Source organism: Micropterus salmoides, unplaced genomic scaffold (genome assembly GCF_014851395.1).
Source record: "Micropterus salmoides isolate LMB-PRFRI ecotype aquatic unplaced genomic scaffold, ASM1485139v1 Ms_hic_scaffold_1, whole genome shotgun sequence".
In the NCBI taxonomy this organism is placed as follows: Eukaryota; Metazoa; Chordata; class Actinopteri; order Centrarchiformes; family Centrarchidae; genus Micropterus; species Micropterus salmoides.
Window position 1 is genome coordinate 26,822,329 of NW_024040040.1, and position 23,386 is coordinate 26,845,714.

The 23,386-nt window shown below is 40.5% G+C and overlaps 1 protein-coding gene across 1 annotated transcript in view; it reads right to left on the reverse strand.

Moving 5' to 3' along the window:
* lancl2 (LanC lantibiotic synthetase component C-like 2 (bacterial)) overlaps positions 1-23,386 on the reverse strand; it is a 50,011-nt gene that overhangs the window by 12,220 nt on the left and 14,405 nt on the right. The window contains exons 3-6 of the mRNA XM_038723196.1: positions 17,575-17,692; positions 17,275-17,482; positions 15,866-16,013; positions 3,535-3,681 (exon numbers count right to left, since the gene is read on the reverse strand). Coding sequence (XP_038579124.1) covers positions 3,535-3,681; positions 15,866-16,013; positions 17,275-17,482; positions 17,575-17,692 — 621 coding nt within the window. The remainder of the gene's footprint in view (positions 1-3,534; positions 3,682-15,865; positions 16,014-17,274; positions 17,483-17,574; positions 17,693-23,386) is intronic.

Here is a 23,386-nt window from a genome sequence, read left to right on the forward strand (position 1 = left end):
AATAATTGCTCAATTATCTTAAATCAATCAGTCAATCTCATCTGAAGGGTAAATTCTCTTGGCAGGGACTTAGAAATAGGCAACACACACAATTCCTTGATTACAGTGAATTTATTAACTAACTAAGGTGCGGTTAAAAACAACAAAGAAATAAACAATGGCTAAACAATGAGAAGGGGTTCCTATTGTGGGAAGCATTTGACTCATATGGCAACTAATGAATGCAATTGGATGATAACTCGGTTAAATTTGTCTGGGAGTTTCAGGGATTACATATGCTGGACTAAAGATAATGGATTAACAACTATTGGACATCACTGGCCACAGAATGCCTTGTTTTGCCTTACGGTAGGTCGGCGGCCTGCCTTGGCCTGTTGCACGAGTCCCACGCTAGCTGTCCGATTCCTGGCTTTTTGCTAGGGAATTCTCCAAGGTTCTCCGTGTCTGATTGAAGAAAAACCCTCAAGGGTTGGCCGTCCTCCGTCTGGCAACTCGGCTGTTCTTCAGGTGTCCTTTGTTGCCGCTGGCGAAACCATGTAACTTGGTCTGACCTCGGTGAAGTTAGCTTGACGAAAAAGCTTAAAAAGGGAACTTGGTTGTTCTTGAATTAGACCAGTGTAACGTAACGGACTGATAACTTTTAACAAAACAAAAGAAAGAAAATAAAATAAGTAAAGTTGCTGGAACTGAGGGAAACTGAAGTCGCGGCACCAAAGCTTTTGTTGCGTCGGGCCAAACTCTTAGGATTTGCCGGGAGAGGGGGCACGCCAGGTGCGTGCCGAAGCGCTGCTGAAAAGCCCGGACCAAGCAGAGGAGCAGAGGAGGGTGGCAGAGAGGAAGAGAGCGAACATGTGCGTGTGTCGCTGTTTTGTCGGTTGGGGCGTGGTTCCCCAGAGGGCAGTCCGTTTCCCGGAGGGAGGGCCGTTTTTCCGGCTGAGAAGACTGGCTGTCTTAGTAACTTTAATATGTCTATATAAGGAAAAGAAAATCTATTTGCGCGTATTATAATCAAATATCTTCCCACAATCAAACCTCAATGGTCAAACGGTTGGACCGTTCTAACTTTAAGCATTTGGTCAGTTGCCATGGTTACGTGTGTGTGTGGGGGGTGGGGGGGGGCAGTTTAGGGTTTCTTGCCCTCTCTTACTGAAGAGTTTCGATTGGCTGTTTGTAATATCTGGTTAGTTTCTTTGTCATTTTAACAATGCAGGCACCGAGAGGCTTATCTCGGCTGTTGCCAAAGGTGGCCAGTTTTACGATCAACTGCCCAGAGACAGCACTTAGGGAGAGACACCTTTCACCTTTTCCTTTGGGTCTCTTCAGCTGTCTGTTGAAAGTTGATATCTTTACCCCTCCTTTCTTTCTCCCAGGGAGAGAAGAGGAATTTGGAGTAGTCCCAATTTATTTAATATAAAATGCACAAATCCACACTGTTGGTCCACTACATTAGCCACCTGCCTTTTTCAGGCTTTGTTTGCAGAATTCTCTTCAAACACTGAAGCAGCATTATGAAATGATATAGTGATCAATGGTCACCCAGCCCCTTTTGCTCTTTTTTGAAAGCACACTTTGAAAACAAAGCAGATTCTTTAACAGGTCTAAATGGACTCAACACACACCCTCAGATGGATGTAGACATGAATTATTCACTTCAGTCAGTTAATGAGAACATCGGTGAACAGGAACAGAGACACAACACAGTGCACTCTGGATTGATTTCAATGACCTAAACACATTGTGGAATCATAAATGAGATCCACTACTCTTCCCCACATATCTGAAACTATAAAATACAGAGGCAAAGAGAAAATTAAATAATTTATTACCATTATTATTATTATTTCCATGTCAGTTTTTGACTTCATTTCCGTGCTTTATGTTGCCAAGAATTAATTACATGGCAAAGGAAATTGCCCCAGAGATACCATACACCTGTTCACCTAAGCCTAAACATATGGCTGTTAACAATAAATCCAACAGCACTTGAAGGTGCAGTAGCCCCAGAGTATGGGTAAACGGACTGTGCTTGTATACTGTAGTGCGCTTCCACTCTTTCACCCACTCAAAGTGCTTTACAATACATTCATCCATTCATACATGGATGGCAGAGGCAGTCATGCCAACTGCTCATCAGATGGAAACTAACACACACACACCCACCAAACAATTTGCTGTTGGTTTGCCCATAAACCTTGTTGCAATAAAGATAATCTTCAGCCAGAGGATTGACCCACCTGGTAAAGGTCTCTACCAATTAGAGGTTCAGTATCTTGCCTAAGGACATGTCGACATGTGGGCTTGAGGAGCTGGGTTCGAACCACTGGCCTTCTGATTAGTGGCCGACCCGCTCTACCTCCTGAGCCATGCCCCATAAGAGTGCAGTCAGACTGAGATCCACTCATCACTGAGTGATTAGACCATCATTTGCAAGCCACAGAGAACTAGTTTAGCTAAGTAGGCAATAGCACTTATTTGTTGCATGGCTGTGGCAGCTCCTCCACTGGCTCTCAGCCCAGGACAGTAAGACCAGACATTTACGCCAACACTAAACAACTGACCTACTGATGAATGTTTCTTGCCGCACTGTGTACTGGCACAAGTCCACTAATTAAAAAACGGTTTCTTTTACCAAATAATGAGGCTGAATCACTGAAGAATTTTATGATTGAAAGCATAAATCCATCTTATCCCTATTTTGACACATAACCATCAATGAAAGATTATCTGTACTGCAACATGGTTTATGGCAAAATGGGCCTAAATAGCCAGTATATTGGTCTACTTGTTTAGACCATTTTCCCTCATTTTTTATAATTAAATATTGTTTCTGCAATCTAAGAAAATGTCCTCTGAGGTGAAATGAGTTTGGAACACCTCTGGCACTAATAGCCTACAGCTTGCACTAACTTAAGTGTTTTCAACAAATACTTTACTTGGGCAGGCTGGACAGGTATAGTTCCACCTGCCAAAGTATATTTTCAAAACCGTTACAGCCCTACTTGACATAGAAAGAAACTGAATAATGTTAAAAGCAAAAAAAAACAACATTTATTTTCTGAAAATTTAGGCTGCCTTAAAAAGAAAATGGTCATTAACTAAGTTTTTGCAATACTCTACCACATCGACCAAAGGTTCCCAATCACAGCAAGGTGCGGATATCTCAAATGGTAAATGGACAGTATTTGTATAGTATCTTTCTAGTCCATTCAAAGCGCTTTACACTACATGTCACCTTCACCCATTCACACCCACTACTTGTGTATTTGCCCATGGACACCCACTCTACCTCTGAGCCACAACTGCCCCTCAACCATACGGAAATTTGACCACAGAGCACAAGAGATGACACTAAGTGACAGAAGTTTTTGGGATGTGTAAACTATTTGAATATTTGTTTGTAGCGCACACTGAAATAATTTTAAGAAAAAAAAATTATTAAAAAAAATGGACTCCTTGATCACATAACATAATTACATCAGATCACAACACCAACAACCAACCAGTGGACCCGCTCTGCCTTCTACACTCTCCTACCTGCATGAGCATGTAATAGATGCCAGCCAGGCCGTGGGCAGCACCGATGTACTGCTTCTTGTGCCATTCATAGACCAAAGGGCAGCGATCAGTCTTCTTCTGCTCGGCTGACATGTTCTTCCCTGATTCCACGATGGCCGTCACCACCTGAAGATATCATATTAGATTAGATTTAGTGTCCCAGAGGAAGATTTGTTTTCACAGCCGGTACAACACAGAAACATGCAGATATAGAAAATACATAAAATCTTTATGCGCACATCCATGCCCTGTCAAGTATCCCAGCTCACAACGGTGTCATTTAAGCAGTTTGTTCACGGCTGCTGAGGCAGAAGGAACAAATTCCTGCTGAAGGCAACCGTTCTCCAGATTAAAGTCCTCTGATAGAGCCCACTGGTAAATCGGTGTGGCGACATGAGCTAACTGCAGATAAATCGGTATTGGGGCTTATAACAGGTGAATTACAATTAAAAAAAGAAACAGAGATGGAAGACTGATCCTTCAGTGTTATGAGTGTTGTCGTTGTATAGTTGGTCCAGCAGAGGGCGCTCCCCTGTTGGCAACACAGTTTAGAACAAATCCCCCAGAAAACACAGCAATCAGCTGACATGATCAGCTGTACTTTTGCTAAAAGTACTATTTAAAACGGCAGAATATCACGTTGTCTTGATAAGGTCTCATAACTTAAAGATTAGAATAGAGACTGCAGCTCTGCAGTTTCTCAAGATTAAAGCAGAGCTACTGTACAACAAAAAGGTACCATGACGCAATGTTTTTGTAAAGGACGTCTTAACCACTAGACCAACAGACTCTCAGAGTGAGGCGTCTTTTCCCTCCCAACAATCTTGGCTGAGTACAGACAGCTGACAGAGTGCACGTTAACCAGACAACAGCCACAAGTTTGATTTACAGAATTCACATTAATCAGTTACAGCTGCTCTGATCTGCCACCGATGATGTTGTCATTTTCCTGGCAAAATCTTTGCTAATCAAAAAAGTGAGGAGACAAAGGTTTTGATGAGAGATTTGGTGGTAGCAAGATAAGTAATTTGTTAGCATTGGAATTTAACGAACCTGGGGATTTTACCAACCAGAATTAGGATCCAAAATGAAACCAGCAACCCTAACCTTTATTAAGGCCCTTTGTTAGATTTTTACCTCCGCAAAGGAGGCCATGTTTTCACTGCTGTTCGTTTGTTTGGTTGTCAGCAGAATTATGGAAAAATCTGGGCCAATTTCAACTTTGAGAAAAGGGTGTGAAGCCTTTTTTTGTTTTAATCTGTGGCTTTGGGGGCTTTGCTCTGCTACTAGTTTCAGCTGCCTTGATGTGTTTTGGGATAGGAGAGACTTGCTTAAAACAGATTATCTACCCCCTAACAGAAAGGGCACACATTAGCTCTCGGCAAGATATGCTTATTTTATATAGAATTCTTGTCCATGCTGACTCTCCAGTTCAAACCTCCAGCATTCCACAGATTATTCTAAACTGAACATGATAACTACCATTTGTGCAAAGGGGACAGCAGCAGCTATTTTTTAATAAAAGGTATATACAATTTAATCACAGTCTCTTGCCTTCCCATGTCAACACCACCCACACAATTACAGTCAGCCCTTCTTAATGTGAGATCACTTGTAAACAAATCTTTTTTATATTACAATTTCATCTGTTCGAATGATTTAGATCTCTTTATGATCACAGAGCCATTGCTGACACCAAATAATCATGTTCACCTACTGGAAGTCAGCAAACCCGGTTATTGTTTTTAAACCAGCCAAGACTAACTAGGAGTGGTGGGGTTGCCCTTTTATATAAAAAATGCTTCAAATGCACCAGCACTGATCTGGGGCTATCTAGCTCTTTTGAAGCGCTTCCCTTCCTGATTAAACGAAAATCTCCTTGCATGGGCTTGATGATGTATAGACTGCTGTCTGGAACTCTGACTACGTTCGATAAGCTGTTGATACTTGGAGACTTTAATATCCATGTCTGCTGCCCTGATGACCCCTGGGCCTGGAGTTTTTAAATCTTTTAACGTATCACGTGCTCTGACTGGAACTACTCACTCGAAAAGGTCATGCTTTCGATCTAGTTTTGTCCCATGGTACAAAGATCCCCAATGTCAAATGTCAAATGACGCTCCCATTTTTAGCCAAGGTTTTAGAAAAAGTTGTAGCAGATCAAATGCTATCTTTGAAAAATTATTAGACTTATTGATGGCAGCTGATGCTGGCCATAAATCCAAGTTTGTTCTCCTGGATTTATGCAGATTCCTATTGACCATGAGATCCTCTTGGACTGTCCTGTGTTAATCCTAGGTGAGAATTTGTGACACTGCTCTGTAATGGTTTAGGTCCTACCTAAAAGACAGGGGTTTCTGCGAGGGCTGTCGCAATAACCGCAAAATTGAAATACCGCACTACTGGTCGAGCCTACCGCGGAGGATGGTAAACGCCGCAATAACCGCAATGTTCATACTTCACACTTCAGGACGTGTTAAATGAATAAATTAGTGCTTCAAATTTTCCAAAACCCGCAATGAGCTCTGTAACGGTTCAAGGATAGATTGGGCTGGACGTGACCTGACTTCAAACTTGGAAGCAAGTGTTGAAATGTTTTGTGTTGTTTTACTGTTTGTTTATTAACTTAGGTTAGCTAACTTGGCGTTAGCATATTGCACGGCTACTTTGTCTAGGATGCTGGGACAGTTGAGAGAAACTGAACGGTAAGCCTCATTTGAAGCTTGCTAACTAACGTTGTGTGTCGGATGTCACAAAAAGGGCAAAAAAGCAGGAAAATATGTAGAGACACCCCGATTAAACTGGCTGCAGCAGGACCCATGACAATAACTTATTTGGTGGATGTGTTGCAGTGAGAATCAGACAAGTGTCTAATCCACTACTCCTTTGCCACCTCTCTATAATAATTATTATTTTGTATTAATTTTTTACCAGACTTCAACAGCTAAATGTGCAACATGCAACATGAAATAAGTCTATAACTAAATAATACTAACTACTAACTTTCAAATTAGTTCAGTAAAAGTTAATAGCTTATTTTTAATAAATAAGAGACAGCAGCAAAGGTTGTTTGAAACGGCTTTATATAAACCCGGTCACAACAATTCACAAGAATTATTTTTATAACTTGCCAAAACTTTTAACATAAGGACGACTTTAAAAAGCAACCATTCAGTGTAGCCTATTTAGCCCATATGACTGATCAATCAACAACAAAAAAGTCAAAGTAAACATTAGCTTATAACAAGCAATAATCAAAACATACCCAATTTATCCGATACTTATTGTCAACTCAGTGTTGGGCAAGTTACTTAGAAATAATATAGTTATTACCAACTACTTACTCAGCATATACTCCTTAAAAAAGTAATATTAGCTACTCTACTACTGGATGATATAACGCCACTCTCTCCCGATTAGTCCAAGCATCACTGGCAGTAGCGGCCGGAGTTTCTTTCTGAGTTTCACGTTGCAGTGTTGCTTTAGCTGATGCTTCAATTAGCCTAAGTATAAATGTAGAATTGTTCCGTGTCAAAAACTTTTTTGCTGGTTGTACAAAAGATGCAAAAATGTTTTTTTTCCATCTTAGACTGTAACATAATAATGGCAATAACGTTACTTACAGCTGATGAAAATACCTCTCTCTCCCTGTTCTCCAGTCTTCCTTTAGCTTCTTGGCTAACAGCTGACTTTAACAACATAAAGTCCGGTGCAGCTGAGCTGCAGCGCGGTTCCACATTCACGTCAGGGATGGTGCGTTCAGTAGCGCAGCGTTACTTGGATTAGTAACTGTAATAATATAACTGTTTTGGAAATAGTTATCCGTTACATTACTCTTTACTGGGAAAAGTAATATTGCAGTATTACTGCCCAACACGTTACGTATCACTGATGCACGAGAGCGACTGTGGTACACACTGCGCAGGTGTGGAATTGGCAGCTGAACGCAAAGAAACATCGTTTTGATACTTGAAAAAGAAGAAAACTTTACACACGTCAGCCTGTAGATGTCCTTTCCATTTCACTCGGCCAGCTCATTTATCCTGTACCCCCCTTCTTTTATTTTATTACAGATCTGCATGATTCACGTGGGTCAGATTTTCAGGTCGGAAAATCCGGAATTCCGGATTAATCCGGAAAAATCACATCCCTGCTAAATAAAAGGTAATTCCCTGGCAGTGGCAAATAGCTTTGGCTTAATATTTAATTACATTCATGTTTAAGTTGAGATTTACATCAAATATTTTATTGCTACTGTGTAAAGGGAATACTGCAGGTAACAAGCACCTTATTTTTTTAATGTGTTTCCAAACCACGTTATTGCAGTTTTGTGTATATTGCAATACATTTAAATTCAATGTGCGCAATACACTACTTTGGAATTCATTATTCAATTTTGCGCATAACATGATGCGAGTAGTCGCAATAAAAATTTATAAATCGTAGCCCAGCGCTAATATATACAGATGTTCATCATGCAAATATTGAAGGAAAACAAACGCAATATTTAGAAGACAACTCACCTAATTCAGTTCTATGGTAAATTGGTTGTGAAAGGGTTTATGGATTGTTGTGTACAGATTTGACCCAGATTGGACCCAGAGTGGGTTTAAAGCTTTATTTGAAAGATTATATACAGTGTGTGTGTGTGTGTGTGTGTGTGTGTGTGTGTGTGTGTGTGTGTGTGTGTGTGTGTGTGTGTGTGTGTGTGTGCGCGCGTGTGTGTCTAGGTGCTGGAGGTTCTGAGTCAGCAGTTTATGCTGTCCCTGTGATGGATAGAGTGAGTGAAAAAGAAATGGAAACAGTTCTGCAGCAGCAGCACTGCCTCCGTCATGCCAGAGCAGATTTACAGCCAGCTTGTTCATTTACACGTCCCTTTACTCCTATACATCTATACTGCCATCACTGCCTCTACTTGTCTCAAATGCTCCTCTCTTTTTCCCCCCAACAAAAGCTAATCTTCTGGAGAGAAATTAAACCTTCCTCGTCATTGGTTTCATATACATTCAACTGTAAGACGAAATCAATAAGCAACTGTCTCTCTTGAAAGGAGGAAATATAATGTAGTACTAATTAATCTGTTTGTAGTGTCAATCACAGCAAACAAACCGAAGCCTGTGGGATTCAGCACCAACAAGTCTGTACAGCTCAAATCTAAGTTAAGAGCTCTGGATATGACTGGCCTACCAGAACCAAGAAGAACTAACTAACCAAAGTGTTAAACTTAAAAATTTGCATTTGGAGTAGGATGCAGTGTCAAGACAAAATCTAAAGCAGAGGACAGGAACGACAGAGAGGCTCAGAGTTACTTCAATGTTAAGTTGTCAGTGCTGTCAGTATATGCTGACACAAGCAGTTCTTGGAGCCTGGAAAGCAGCCTGCTGGCGTGTTACATCTTATAGCCAGAGGTGGCAAGAGTAGCCAAAAACTGTACTCAAGTAAAAGTACTGTTACTTTGCAAAAACAAGTACTTAAGTAGAAGAAAAGTAGTCATCAAAATAACTACTTGAGTAAGAGTACAAAAGTATTTACTAAAACATTTACTTGAGTAGTGAGAAACTTAAATAAAAAATAATAAACAATGGGTCCTTTCCCCAAAGTCTTTTATTTGATGTGGATGTGACTAGAATTATTTCAGATGGTCTTTGCAGGTAAAGGTAAAGAAGTGAACATACAATTGTATTTATTTGTGATGAAATGACAAGTCATCATCTCCTGATTAGATAACCTGCCACATTTACACCAGGACAATATTCCCACTGTGTATCTATCAGGTGTGATTACTAAATATTGCATTAATATTATAGTCCGTTAGTACTCCGATAAGTAAAAATTGTTTAAAACTACAATTTATTTTCTTGTTGTCCCCAATATTAAATTATGATTTGGCAAACAAATCAAATTAGGAGATAATTCTGTGATGTTACATAATTTATTGGTTATTAAATACAGGTGTGTTCACAAATTTACCTGAGGAAGATCATCTGTGGTTGAAACCTTATCAGTAACATCCACATGAAATGAGAGTAGTTTGTCTTTTTTGTGTTTGCATAATCTGATCTGCCTTCATCAGGCTACACCAATGAGAATGACTAGTTAAATGCAGACTGCTCTACACTGTTAGCTTGAATATTTACATTAAGGCAGAAAGCTATGGAGGACCGATCCTGACATTAAGGGAAATAAATACAGAAATAAATAAATGCTCAATTAATAAATTAACATCCTATCAAATGCACATAAAATTCAGTAAATAATTAAATGTAGGCAATAATTATAATTATACAATGAGACATTTTATTCATCTTTGTATTAATTACGTTATTTATTTATTTCTGTTATAATCTTTAACTTTATTTATTAATTACTTTTTTTTAATGTATTTATTTATGTGTGTGTTTTAATATTTTTGTCCCCAACGGTATTTATTTCTGTCTCTCAATTTTTTTGATGCATTTCTGCTCATTATGCAAATGAGGGTGGCTGTGTCTCAAGGGGTCAATATCTTGCCTATTGGTGGACCAGTTATATGGACCATGTTATAAAAGGCACATAAAAATGCAAAATCACTGAATTTACTGATTTTTTTGCTGAAAATACAAATTGCTATGTACCACCTCAGTCTAATATGTACATCAGATTATAGTGATAACTGTACAGTGACACAGCACTGTGCTGCCCTTCCTCCACCTAGTGGTAGGTATTTTTAGGCAACTGGGAATTTTGAGTTTGACCCTTTGGGGTTGCTTTAGCTAGTCAGTGTGGAGTGCTGAAGCAGCAGAGTAGCAGATCAAGACAGTGAAATTAGCAGCTCTTTTTTTATTTCACACAGAGCTCAGGAAACATGTTCTTTAAGTATTTGCACAGTATGTCGTTCAGGATGTTCAGCATGTGAAGCAAAATGTGTAGTTTATGTTAAGATTATATTAGTCGATGCTAATATCCGTTAGCACATTAACAGAGATTTCAATATGTCAGCATTAAGCTAACCAGCAGAAGCACTGTTTTTTTAAATTAATGTATCGATATGATAGGCTGGAATATCAATACGGTATTGTGGAAAACGTCAATGTGCCGTTCAAACAACTTGCCGTCATATGATGGCAGTCTTGAAGTAGTTTTGGCGTTCACACTACGTGACTGATCGGTGATAGACACACACACACACACACACACACACACACACACACACACACTACAGGAGCTGACAGCGGCTCTGTCACACGACGCTGGTCTTCAGACCACGTTTTGTCAAGAAAACAAACGGGAAATGAGCGTTCCTGCACACGAAACAGCTGTTGAACTGTTATCTTTATAATAACAGTTATAAAGACAAAGAATCTGGGTGAAGGATGGATTAGCACACGCAGGTAGCAGGGATTGTCTGAGCTCCAGAGAGAGCTGGAGGGGCGGTAAAAGTTGCAGCTCCCGACTATGGCTGGTGGATAGTGTCAGAGCGAGGATTACCAGGAGAAGGAGAAGGAGCAGTCTACCCTGCCGGCGCCGCCAGACCGTGTGGATTTTTGAATGGGAGTGATTGGGACTGCAGATGGGAGACCGGCGGCGACTTGGCGGCGGTGTATGTTCGAATTCCTGTATAAATATACGCCTACTAAATACATCTGAACTAGGCACGTCGCCTTACAACCGTGTGACACTCACGTCGTCACTAGGTACGTCGCCACCAGTACACCATTGTCAGAGTAACTCCTATTTTAACTTTATTGAGTAAATTCAAGTCATGCTTTGTACAGCCTGTGTGAAATGCTTTTATTCTTGTGGTGACTGGGAACTCTGGAGTAGCCTACAGTTCATAGCCTGTGTTGTACTTTATTGTTTGGATTCACTGTCCTATAAAATTCCACTGAAGAAGATAATGCTTTCACTTCCCCACAATGTGAAAATGGTTGTATTAGGCCTGCAGTTACTTATAAAAGTAATCATTGAAGTATTAGAGCTGTTTCATGCTTATTCAGTTTCTATTATTATTTGTTATAGGCATTTGCCTGTGGTTATTTTATTGGCAATGTATTTTAAATGTATATTTCTGCATAATGATTTGGATTATTTTGATCATGCTAATGTGTTACTAATCAATGTAATCCTAAAGGAGTTAAGATACTATGTTGCCTTATGTCTGCACTTTTTTTTTTTTTAGCAATTACATTGTTGTTGAAGTACAAAACACCAAATTAAAAATCTTAAGACCCTCAGTGAAGTTCTTCATTTTCCATCGGGATGCTACGCTAAGAGAAACCAGCATACTATTATAGAATGATTCAAACGTAATTTCCCACTCTGCATAGCTTATTGTCAATGCTCATATAAATATAAAGCTCCCATGATTCTATACCAAGAACACCATTTAATGTTCAACTGTAGACAAACGTAAATGTAAGTGTTATCTGTTACAGTTAGGCCGACTGGTAAAATATGTAATTTAATCACAATTTCTTATGAAAATGCTTAAGATGCCATCTGAATATTTTCTTTAAAAAGCTTGGCTATATGTTGAATAATATTCATTTTGTGGCTTTGCGTGTATTTCATGTGCACATTGTCTTCCTTTGCCATTTCCAGCCACAGTTGTTTAGTAAAGTTTGTTGCTGTTCTGCTTTTCCCCAACCAATGCTTTTGATTGGTTCTCATGTTTGAATTTGCAGCGCCACCGTGACTCAATTAAACTGCCTCTCAAGCTGTGTTTTTAAAATGGTTAACTGTTGAAAAACAAAACATTTATGGCAGCATCAAATATGAGGAAAACATTGATGTAAATAAAACATGTAGCTTGGTGTTGGTCTATTTTTTATATTATAAATGACAGTTGGGTACACAAAGTAAATGATAAAAGCACAATTTTAATCTACAGAATAGACCCAAAAGTAAACATCATGCCAGTTAAAAAATACATACACAATACAAATAATACAACAATATAGCATAATTTCATGGCCTATAGGCTACTCAATTAAATTACAAATATTACCAGTTATATTTTTGAAGTTAGAGCTATAGTCTATTAATGAATAAATGTAAAAACACACTCAATGTAATATTTAATTAAGTAAACCCCACAATTGAGTTTTTCAAGTTTCTGCTGTAAACTTCTCAGCTGACATAACTTACAAAATTAAGTTGATTAATATCTTTGATAAATATTATATCCATTAGATTACCCTCCTTTTAAATTTCTGGCACTATCCACCCGCCATAGTGCCACGGATAACCTACCAAAGGAGACCGTCGTGTGACAGCTACGTGTGTGGATAGGCTACTCCGTCGCCAGTGAACAACGTCGTTGATAAGCCCGTCGCCATCAGGCTTGTTTTTTTCCCCCCAAACTTGTTCTTCTTTTCTCTTTTTTTTATTGGCGGTTGGCAAACTAGCCGAGAGGTGCCACCAACTGGACTGGAGTGTGGAGCCAGAGATTATTTTCAATACAAGGAGTACAGGCCTACATGCTCCAGCCTTTTTGTCATTAAAAGTGTTGCTGTAAAATTAAATTTTTCACAGAATTTTAAAAGGAGGGTAATTTGGACGGACGGTAACATTACAGAGTTGTTTTTGAATTTAGCTTGAAATAATCCCATACTTTGGACACTTTCTTCTTTTTCCCTCGCTATTTTCTCTCTCTTCCTCCACTTTACAAACAGTGCCATAAATGACGTATTATGGCGCTGTTCACAGTGTAAGTGCAATGTGCGACAGTAAAAAATGTCCCTGCGAAACACTGTGCTGTAAATTTACATGGATTAAACGAAGCATTAATCGATGAATCGTTTCAGCCCTAATGTGTTCTCTACCTTTTTAGCCCACTGGTGAGCATCTGAGAATAGTTTTAATAATCATGGACTGCTAATGTACCAGGGTTTTAGACTACTTATCTTGTTAATTTCAGCAATGGAAGGTTTGATCTTTGTTTCTCACTCAACCAAACCCAGCAGGCATGCCAACATAATAATCTCCCATAGGAATGCAGCCTGATAGTTAGATTTGCAATTGCTGAAAAACACACACGCACACACACGCACACACACACACACACACACACACACACACACACACACACACTTCTGAGCTGGCACAAAGTGAAGAGACTGTTTCTGACTGCAAATGAAACAATACACAATTTGCTGGTGGAAAAACACAAACATCGAAAAACCATAACCCTCTGCTGAAATGTTCCCTTCAGCACTTTATGCTGCAAGCTGTCAGTCAAAGAAGACAAACTAATGCTTATAACCAACCCAAGCACAAAACTATGTTATATTCTAAACACGCACGCACGCACGCACACACACACACACAGACACACACACACAATCACCTCCAAGAGTAGCAGCATACAATTAACAATCATAACGTTCATCGTTTGGGTACAAACCCCCTCCTACTACTACTGCCCCTCAGGATCAGCTTATATGCAACAGAGCAACAAGTACAAGTGGAGAAAATACTTTTCTTAATAAACTTGCACATGTATGTCGCAGTTGTGTTCGCATGTAATCTGCTATTTCTAACATTGCCCAAATGTCTGCTTAAGCTGTGTGGTGGCAGATAAACAGGCCTCTCGCCTGTAAGTACAGAGAGATCTGGATACTGCAAGTTTTGTGTGTGTTGTGTGTAGGAAGCGTGTCTCACATGGGGCAGGGAGCAGCCCCGTGACAGTAACGTTGTAACTTTTTACCAGCACGGGGCAAGGTGCAGCTGATAACATACACACACTCAAAAGCTGCTTGGCGTAACTGAACGCCTCTAGCATCAAGGTAACAGTGTGACCATAGCCGCGTGGCGTGCATGTTTACAGGCAGGGGATACACAGCCATCAGTTCGCTATGTGCTCTGGTGAAAGGGTGAGATTTCGTTTGGTATCAAGCAGCAAAAAAGTTGCAGCTTGACATGTTGGAGTTCATTTGCTTGACATTGTGTGTCCTGCAATGTCACTACTGAACATGTGCACATTGCCATGCTGATGCTGAAATGATATATCGTTCAGCCCCACTCTAAACTGCTCCCTGAAGCAGAGTCACGGTTTGGTAAAGCGAGCAGTATTTCTGGGCAGTGTGGTGGTGACGGGTATACGAGTACAAATGATGGTGAGATGAAGAGCAGTGTAGTGCTGCAGTAAACTGGAGCTTTAAAGATTCACATGTTTATTCCTTCATTAGTTATAATAATACATCTATCCAACACGTCTGCGTCTGTGAGCCCACTGCTGCTGCCTACTCTCTCAGCCCTTCTGTCACAGTGTCTTAGTGTGTGTACAGTGCATTGGTTTTAGCCAGGCACTTTACCAAAGGGGACAGCTGGTCCCGCAGTTTCTGCAATGAGTGTGTGCGTGTCCACTTTTACCACAGCTCGATGTCTAACAGATGGCTATTACAGCAGCCATATACATAAATAATGTGTCTATCATCTGAAGATTCTTTCCAAGCACAGTTTCACCTGCTCTGCTGTAGAAAGAGGGCAGAGGCAAAGGTGACACACATTCTATGCATGTATGAACATTAGAGCCGCCAGGCCAATATATTATATAAAGTATCCTCAACATTATTTATCAGATTGGAAAGGATCTGACAAGGTGTAACTTTAAAACACTGAGAACTAGAAAAATCATTTTGGTGCCATTAAAAAAAAAACTGCCCACACAAAATATCAAATTAGAGATGTCTGAGGAAATTTAGAGGCTCCATTACATAGTTTGTCTATTATTATTATAAAATTAACAGTCTTGACTTTTTGTTGCAACAATCAAATAACTCAAATGTGACAAACTATTCAGTTCAATTAACAAATCATAAGAGAGGCTCTCAGGGCACGTTTATGTACTGTTTAACTAACATCCATTCATACATACATAAAACTAAATAAAAATTGGTTTCCAAAATAAACTCAATGTTGGTATATGGGGGCACATGTCTGGTCACTACAATCAACCCCCAGCATAATGGTTAACAATAGCTGCCTACAGCTATTAAAATAAGCTTGGGTTACTTTCAATACACCACAGCCTGTTATGGTGCCATTATTGAACGATGTGTGTGTAACTGTATCTCAATCTGTGTCTGTGTGATCAGATTTGTCAATGTGTGAAAAAATCTCTAAATGTGTACTGAGATTTGTGAATGTGAGCAGGAATCTGCAAATGCGTATTCAGAATCTGTGTGCTTAATCAGACTTGTAAATGTGCGTTTGCACTGAGCAAATAAGTGATACATTTGAAAAAAAAATGCGTGTGTGTGTGTGTGTGTGTGTGTGTGTGTGTGTGTGTGTGTGTGTGTGTGTGTGTGTGTGTGTGTGTGTGTGTCACCTTTGTAATGGTGCTCTCATCCACCGTGTCAGCTCGTATCTCTTTGTTAATGTAGAGCAGAGCATAAAGGTAGCCGGCTCGGCCATACAGCAGCTCATCCGGCATCTCAGAGTCAGGAGTCAGCACCGACCGCTGCAGCTGGAGCAGCCTGACAGACACACAGGCTCTGGTGTTAGTTCAAGCAACACTGATAGGCAGAGTCCCTAAAGACCAATTTCACAATAACCACATCTAGAGAAAAAAAACATGAACCAACATCACTTAGTTACACCTGGAGTTTGTTGGCAGACTGGGAGCGTCTGCTCTGAGCAAACAAAATGTGAGTGTAGTTGGTCCTGGTATCCTGATTTGCATAACGTTAATTTAACAGGCATTCCGTAAATGATTTTAAAAAAAAATTTTTTACCAATCATTTTGACCTTTTACACGAGTTTTTACGATCCTTAAAATCCTATTTCCCACTTTTAAAAGATTGATTTAAGACATTTTAATGGCAATTAAGGTTACTTAATTTAAGGTACTTGTTTTTAGATGGATGAATTCATGGATAGGGTTGAGGTCACCATTAAAGACAGTAATACGGTTCAAAAGATCATAACTGTGTTTCCGACAGAGACTTCACTTGGGCACCTCCTCCCGTCAAGTGAAGTGTTTTGGAATTTATAATTTTATTTCTTCTATGTATATTATCTAGCACAGTGGTTCTCAAACTTTTTCACATCAGGGACCCCTAAACTGACACAAATTAGACCATGGACCATTTGATAAGATTTTGTCCCAGTGTTCCCCATCTAATAGGATTTCAGCTTTTAGATTTTTTATTACAGAAAGTGGATGAACCTCATGACCCAAGTTGTCATATTCACATTGTGTTACTCATGGATGGAATTAACAAAAATAAATTATTCCCCTTTTTGCTGGGGACCCCTAGAACCCCATCAAGGACCCCTGACCCACTTTGAGAACCACTGATCTAGCACACACTTTCATATAAATTTCTATTTATAAAAGACATGTAGTAAGGCTACACTATACTAATGAGATGTCAAGTGCTTTGTGACTTTTACTCACCTGAAAGAAAAATCTAAAGGATGGGTGGGCTGGCCACTCAGTAGCTAGATACCGTCAACCACCACTTTAAGGCCCTTTCAGATACTACAGGTTTTGAGCTGCCTTCATCCAAAGTTCAAAGTACAAGCTCGCCGAGTGGCGCATTGTGCTGCATTGACCACTTTGCTTCAATCAGTGAAAAGCCATCAGAACTATGCTTTTTCTTATTACCTTGGAGATAAATTGAGATAATGGGTTTCTGCTATTGTCGTGTTGTGTCTGAAAGACTGTTAAGGCACCTGAAAGTTACCTTTCATGCTGAAGAATCCATACCAACATCCACAGTCCCAGCCACTTACCTGGACACACAGTCTTGGCTGTCAGCAGTGTTGTTCAGTTTGTGGTGGACCACCGCACCTACTGCCAACGGCCCCGCGTCACCACAGAGGAATGTCACTTTGCGGCCATTCAGGATCCTCATGGTCCTCTTCACATAGTCCAATGCCCTCTGCAGGTGGGAGGCGTCATGGGTCACCCGGTGCAGCTGGAGGTACAGCAAGGCAATACCTGCAGTAAAAATAGTACATTGGGGAGTCACAGGCTAAACCTGACACATGGAACTGGCAAGTCTTTACAGTTTACTAGCGCTGGAGACAGACCTGTCCAGCCGGTGTAAGTGGAGAAGTCATGGGGGTCGGCAGTCTTCAGGCCCTCCTCCATCTGCTGGAGGAGATCTTTGATCTTATTCTGGACCTTCCGCTGGAATAGTGCACTCACCTGACAGAGGAGAGAGGGAGCTAACATCATATTTGTGATCTGGCCAACAGAGAAGCATGTACACTATATTGCCAAAGGTTTTAGGACGCCCCTCCGAATCATTGAATTCAGATGTTCCAATCACTTTCATGGCCACACGTGTATAAAATCAAGCACCTAGGCATGCAGACTGCTTCTACAAACATTTATGGAAGAATGGGTCACTCTCAGGAGCTCAGTGAATTCAAACGTGGTACTGTGATAGGTTGCGTGGTATAGTGGTATTATAACAAAATGGAAGCCATGAATTGGTAGGCCACATAAAATCAGAAAGCGGGATCAGTGCATGCTGAGGCACACAGTGCGCAGAAGTCGCCCACTTTCTGCAGTCAGTAGCTCCAGACATCCAAAAGTCGTGTGGCCTTCGGATTAGCTCAAGAACAGTGCGTAGAGAGCTTCATGGAATGGGTTTCCATGGCCGAGCAGCTGCATCCAAGCCTTAAATCACCAAGAGCAATGCAAAGCGTCAGATGCAGTGATGTAAAGCACGCCGCCACAGGACACTAGAGCGGTGAAGACGTTTTCTCTGGAGCGACAAATCACGCTTCTCTGTCTGGCAATCCAATGGGACGGGTCTGGGTTTGGTGGTTGCCAGGAGAACGGTACTTGCCTGACCAGGGCTCTACAGTGCGACCATTTTGCTCGTATATGCCCCTAAAAATCGATACGTGCGAACCGGAAAAATTATTTACGAGCACAATGTGCGAGTAACTACAACCTACAATAATCCCCACCCCCCGCGTCCTAAATTTTTTAATTTAGGAGCACATGTGCTCCTTGGGAAAAAGGTTAGCGTAGAGCCCTGCTGACTGCATTGTGCCAAGTATAAATTTCGGTGGAGGTGGTGATTATGGTGTGGGGCTGTTTTTTAGGGGTTGGGCTTGGCCCCTTAGTTACAGTGAAAGGAACTTTTTTATGCTTCAGCACACCAAGACATTTTGTACAATTTCATGCTCCCAACTTTGCGGAAACAGTTTGGGGATGGCCCCTTCCTATTCCAACATGACTGCACACTAGAACACCTTTGGGATTAATTACAGGTGCTGGTCATATAATTAGATTATCATCAAAAAGTTGATTTATTTCAGTAATTCCATTCAAAAAGTGAAACTTCATTACACACAGACCAATATATTTCAAATGTTTATTTCATTTAATTGTGATGATTAAGACTGACAACTAATGAAAATCCCAAATTCAGTGTCTCCGAAAATTAGAATATTACTTAGACCAATACAAAAAAAAAGGATTTTTAGAAATGTTGGCCAAATGAAAAGTATGAACATGAAAAGTATGAACATGTTCAGCACTCAATACTTAGTTGGGGCCCCTTTTGCCTGAATTACTGCAGCAATGCGGCGTGGCATGGAGTCGATCAGTCTGTGGCACTGCTCAGGTGTTATGAGAGCCCAGGTTGCTCTGATAGTGGACTTCAGCTCTTCTGCATTGTTGGGTCTGGCGTATCGCATCTTCCTCTTCACAATACCCCATAGATTTTCTATAGGGTTAAGGTCAGGCGAGTTTGCTGGCCAATTAAGAACAGGGATACCATGGTCCTTAAACCAGGTACTGGTAGCTTTGGCACTGTGTGCAGGTGCCAAGTCCTGTTGGAAAATGAAATCTGCATCTCGATAAAGTTGGTCAGCAGCAGGAAGAATGAAGTGCTCTAAAACTTCCTGGTAGACGGCTGCGTTGACCTTGGACCTCAAAAAACACAGTGGACCAACACCAGCAGATGACATGGCACCCCGAACCATCACTGACAGTGGAAACTTTACACTGGACTTCAAGCAACGTGGATTCTGTGCCTCTCCTCTCTTTCTCCAGACTCTGGGACCTTGATTTCCAAAGGAAATGCAAAATTTACTTTCATCAGAGAACATAACTTTGGACCACTCAGCAGCAGTCCAGTCCTTTTTGTCTTTAGCCCAGGCGAGACGCTTCTGACGCTGTGTCTTGTTCAAGAGTGGCTTGACACAAGGACTGCGACAGCTGAAACCCACGTATTGCTGTGGCCGTCTGTGCGTGGTGGTTCTTGAAGCACTGACTCCAGCTACAGTCCAATCTTTGTGAATCTCCCCCACATTTTTGAATGGGTTTTGTTTCACAATCCTCTCCAGGGTGCGGTTATCCCTATTGCTTGTACACTTTTTTCTACCACATCTTTTCCTTCCCTTCGCCTCTCTATTAATGTGCTTGGACACAGAGCTCTGTGAACAGCCAGCCTCTTTAGCAATGACCTTTTGTGTCTTGCCCTCCTTGTGCAAGGTGTCAATGGTCGCCTTTTGGACAGCTGTCAAGTCAGCAGTCTTCCCCATGATTGTGTAGCCTACAGAACTAGACTGAGAGACCATTTAAAGGCCTTTACAGGTGTTCTGAGTTAATTAGCTGATTAGAATGTGGCACCAGGTGTCTTCAATATTGAACCTTTTCACAATACTCTAATTTTCTGAGATACTGATTTTGGGGTTTTCATTAGTTGTCAGTTATAATCATCAAAATTAAAAGGAATGAACACTTGAAATATATCAGTCTGTGTGGAATGAATGTATAAATTATACAAGTTTCATTTTTTGAATGGAATTACTGAAATAAATCAACTTTTTGATAATATTCTAATTATATGACCGGCACCTGTAGAGCGGAGACTGCGAGGCAGACCTTCTCGTCCAGCATCTGTGTCTGACCTCACAAATGCGCTTTTAAAAGAATGGTCAAAAACTCCTGTGAACACACTCCTAAACCTTGTGGACAGCCTTCCCAGAAGACTTGAAGCTGTCATAGCTGCAAAGGGTGGCCAACTCCATATTAAACCCTAAGATTAAGAATGGGATGTCATTAACCTTCATGTGCATGTAAAGGCAGGCGTCCCAAAACTAGCAATATAGTGTTAAGTGTTCTTAAACCTTATCTGGATTTATCAACAGACACGTGTAAATGGGGAACATTTTGTTCCTGCATTTTTCTTTAACAGGTAGATACCAGAAAGAGTGCAAGGCCTGAAGGATACACACGGTGAGTTTTACAGAGTTAAACTGATTGTGAACATAACTTTTCTTTGTATAAAAGAAAACATTCACAGGGCACCTTTAACTAGGGCTGCAACTAATTATTTTCATCATCAAGACATTGTGAAAGATTTACAGGATGCTTCTTTTGTCTGACAACTCCAAGTTATTCAGTTTTCTCACAAATACTCACATCTGAGAAGCTTGTGCAAGAAAATGTTTGGCATTTGTGTTTGACGAATGATTTAATTAGTAATCAATGGTCAAAATTGTTTCTTGATTAATTTTCTGTTGGACCAATTACTGTACTCATTGTTTCAGCACAAGTAGTAACTTTATCCATACATTACAATTACCCAGTAACATTTTTCATGGCTAAAATGAATATATATATCAGATTTTAAGCAAATAAATTGATAAGTTGACTGACAGAACAAACTCCTAATGAAAACCTCTACAGTAGTTCTTCACTGCAGACATGTTTACTTGTCACAGTAGTAAAAACACAGGTGTTACTAATAAGGGTTGGGCAATGTCTACAAAATTTCCATCGGACGATGTCTACATTGAAACATCGGGATGGACAATCACGATGCCAGCTCAACCATCGACCATCTGTCAGCCATCGCCGATGGAAGATGCCTGAAACAGAAGCAGTTAAATGGAATTCAGCCATCATTCATTTAATTATTTACACCTGTGCTTTTCCTACTGCAACGTGTTAAAAGGGCCTCTGTGGAGCAGCAGGAGCTAGACAGATTCCCAAATGGAGATGCCAGACTGTTAACTGACTGCTAATGTCACCTGCACAGATTACACTTCTGCCCTCCACAGATGGCACCAAACTGCTACTAATGACTTCCTCTGAAGAGCAACAAAGACTGTTTTTCAACATAAAGTTTGTGTGAACCCATGAGCTGCAGGTCCACATTTACCTAATTTCAGAGGTCACAAAACACCTGAAGGTGTATTCTGTCTGTCACCAACAGTCAGTAGTAGAAAGCCTAATCATTTCTCAGATATCAGTCAATAGGTTATGACCTTTTTATATACAGTCTATGGTTATGACCTAGACTTCATCGTTAGGATTCATTTCAGGAAACACACTACGTTAATTAGGTTACTTTCCACAAGGCTCCATTTACCATTTACAGATTTAGCAGCAAAGGTCAGACCAGGTGGATATTTAGTTAATTATTTCTCTATTATCTCTTGTCTCTATTTAGCCTAAAGTGTGAACTGTATGATAAGAGCTGGAACTTCCTGAATCAAAGCAGCTACAGCTCTCAGTGAGGCTCTCTCACTACATGCAGGAGCTAGGCTATTTGTTGGACTCAAGGACCCATCTATGTGGGCTGCGTCTACCTAAACTTGACATTCACTGGTTTGTCAACAGTTCAGCGAGGAGCTTTGACATGAAAGAATGAATGAGGAATAAACAGATGCATATCTTTGTCACTATATTGTTGTTATTATTATGGCATTACTACCTGCAGCATCAACTACAGTCGAGGCTAGTTCAAATTAGGGCTGGGCAATAAAACAATAATAATTATCACAAAATTATTTTATTTTATCGCGCGTTAACGCAGTTTTTATTAGGGCCCGAGCACGACCGTGCGAGGTCCCTATTGAATTTGTAAAGATTTTTTTTTTTTTTTTTTTTTTTTTTTTCTTCTGCAAAGTAAGCTCCATTTTGGGGGCCTAAACATACTTGAAAACTCACCAAACTTTGCACACATGTCAGAACTGGTGAAGAATTTCGTATTTTATGGGTTTCGCGCGTGGGCATGGCAAAATAACTCTCTAGCGCCACCTAGAAAATTGGAAAAAATTAGCCCCTCGTTCACGTTCAACCTACATGCATGAAATTTTCTGGGGATATGTATCATAACACACAAAAAAAGCCTCAAGAACCCATACCCTAAACTCAACAGGAAGTCGGCCATTTTGAATTTTACGGCCATTTTTGGATGATTTACACACTTCGTCGGATCAACTTCAAATTTCTGCTGTGCCTTCTAAAGGCACTGACGATGAAAAGTTGTGCTATTTGCGAGTTTTCGTCAATGGGCGTGTCTGTGGCGTTGATGATTCGCCATGAAACAGGAAGTTGTTGTAACTTCAGTGTACATGCTCACATCTGCACCAAACTGTACATGTAGGATGAGAGTCCCGCCCTGAACAAATGTACATGCTGACATTTACCCACAGTCATAGCGCCACCTGCTGGCAACAGGAAGTGACCTTTGACGAAGCAGCCCCTGCCGCACGTTTGACCTACATGTACGAATTTTCTGTGTTACGTGTATCATGTCCAGACGTACCAAAAAGCCTCTTGGAGCGATGCCCTAAACCCGACAGGAAGTCGGCCATTTTGAATTTTACGTCAAATTTTGGATGATTTACACACTCCGTACTTTAACGAACTCCTCCTAGGGATTTAGTCCGACTGACTTCAAATTTCTGCTGTGCCTTCTAAAGGCATTGAAGATGAAAAGTTGTGCTGTGAGTTTTCGTCAATGGGCGTGTCCGTGGCGTGGCGTCAAAGATCAACTCTTCACCGTGACACAGGAAGTTGTTGTAACTTCAGTGTACATGCTCACATCTGAACCAAACTTTACGTGCTTGATAACTCTCCCACCCC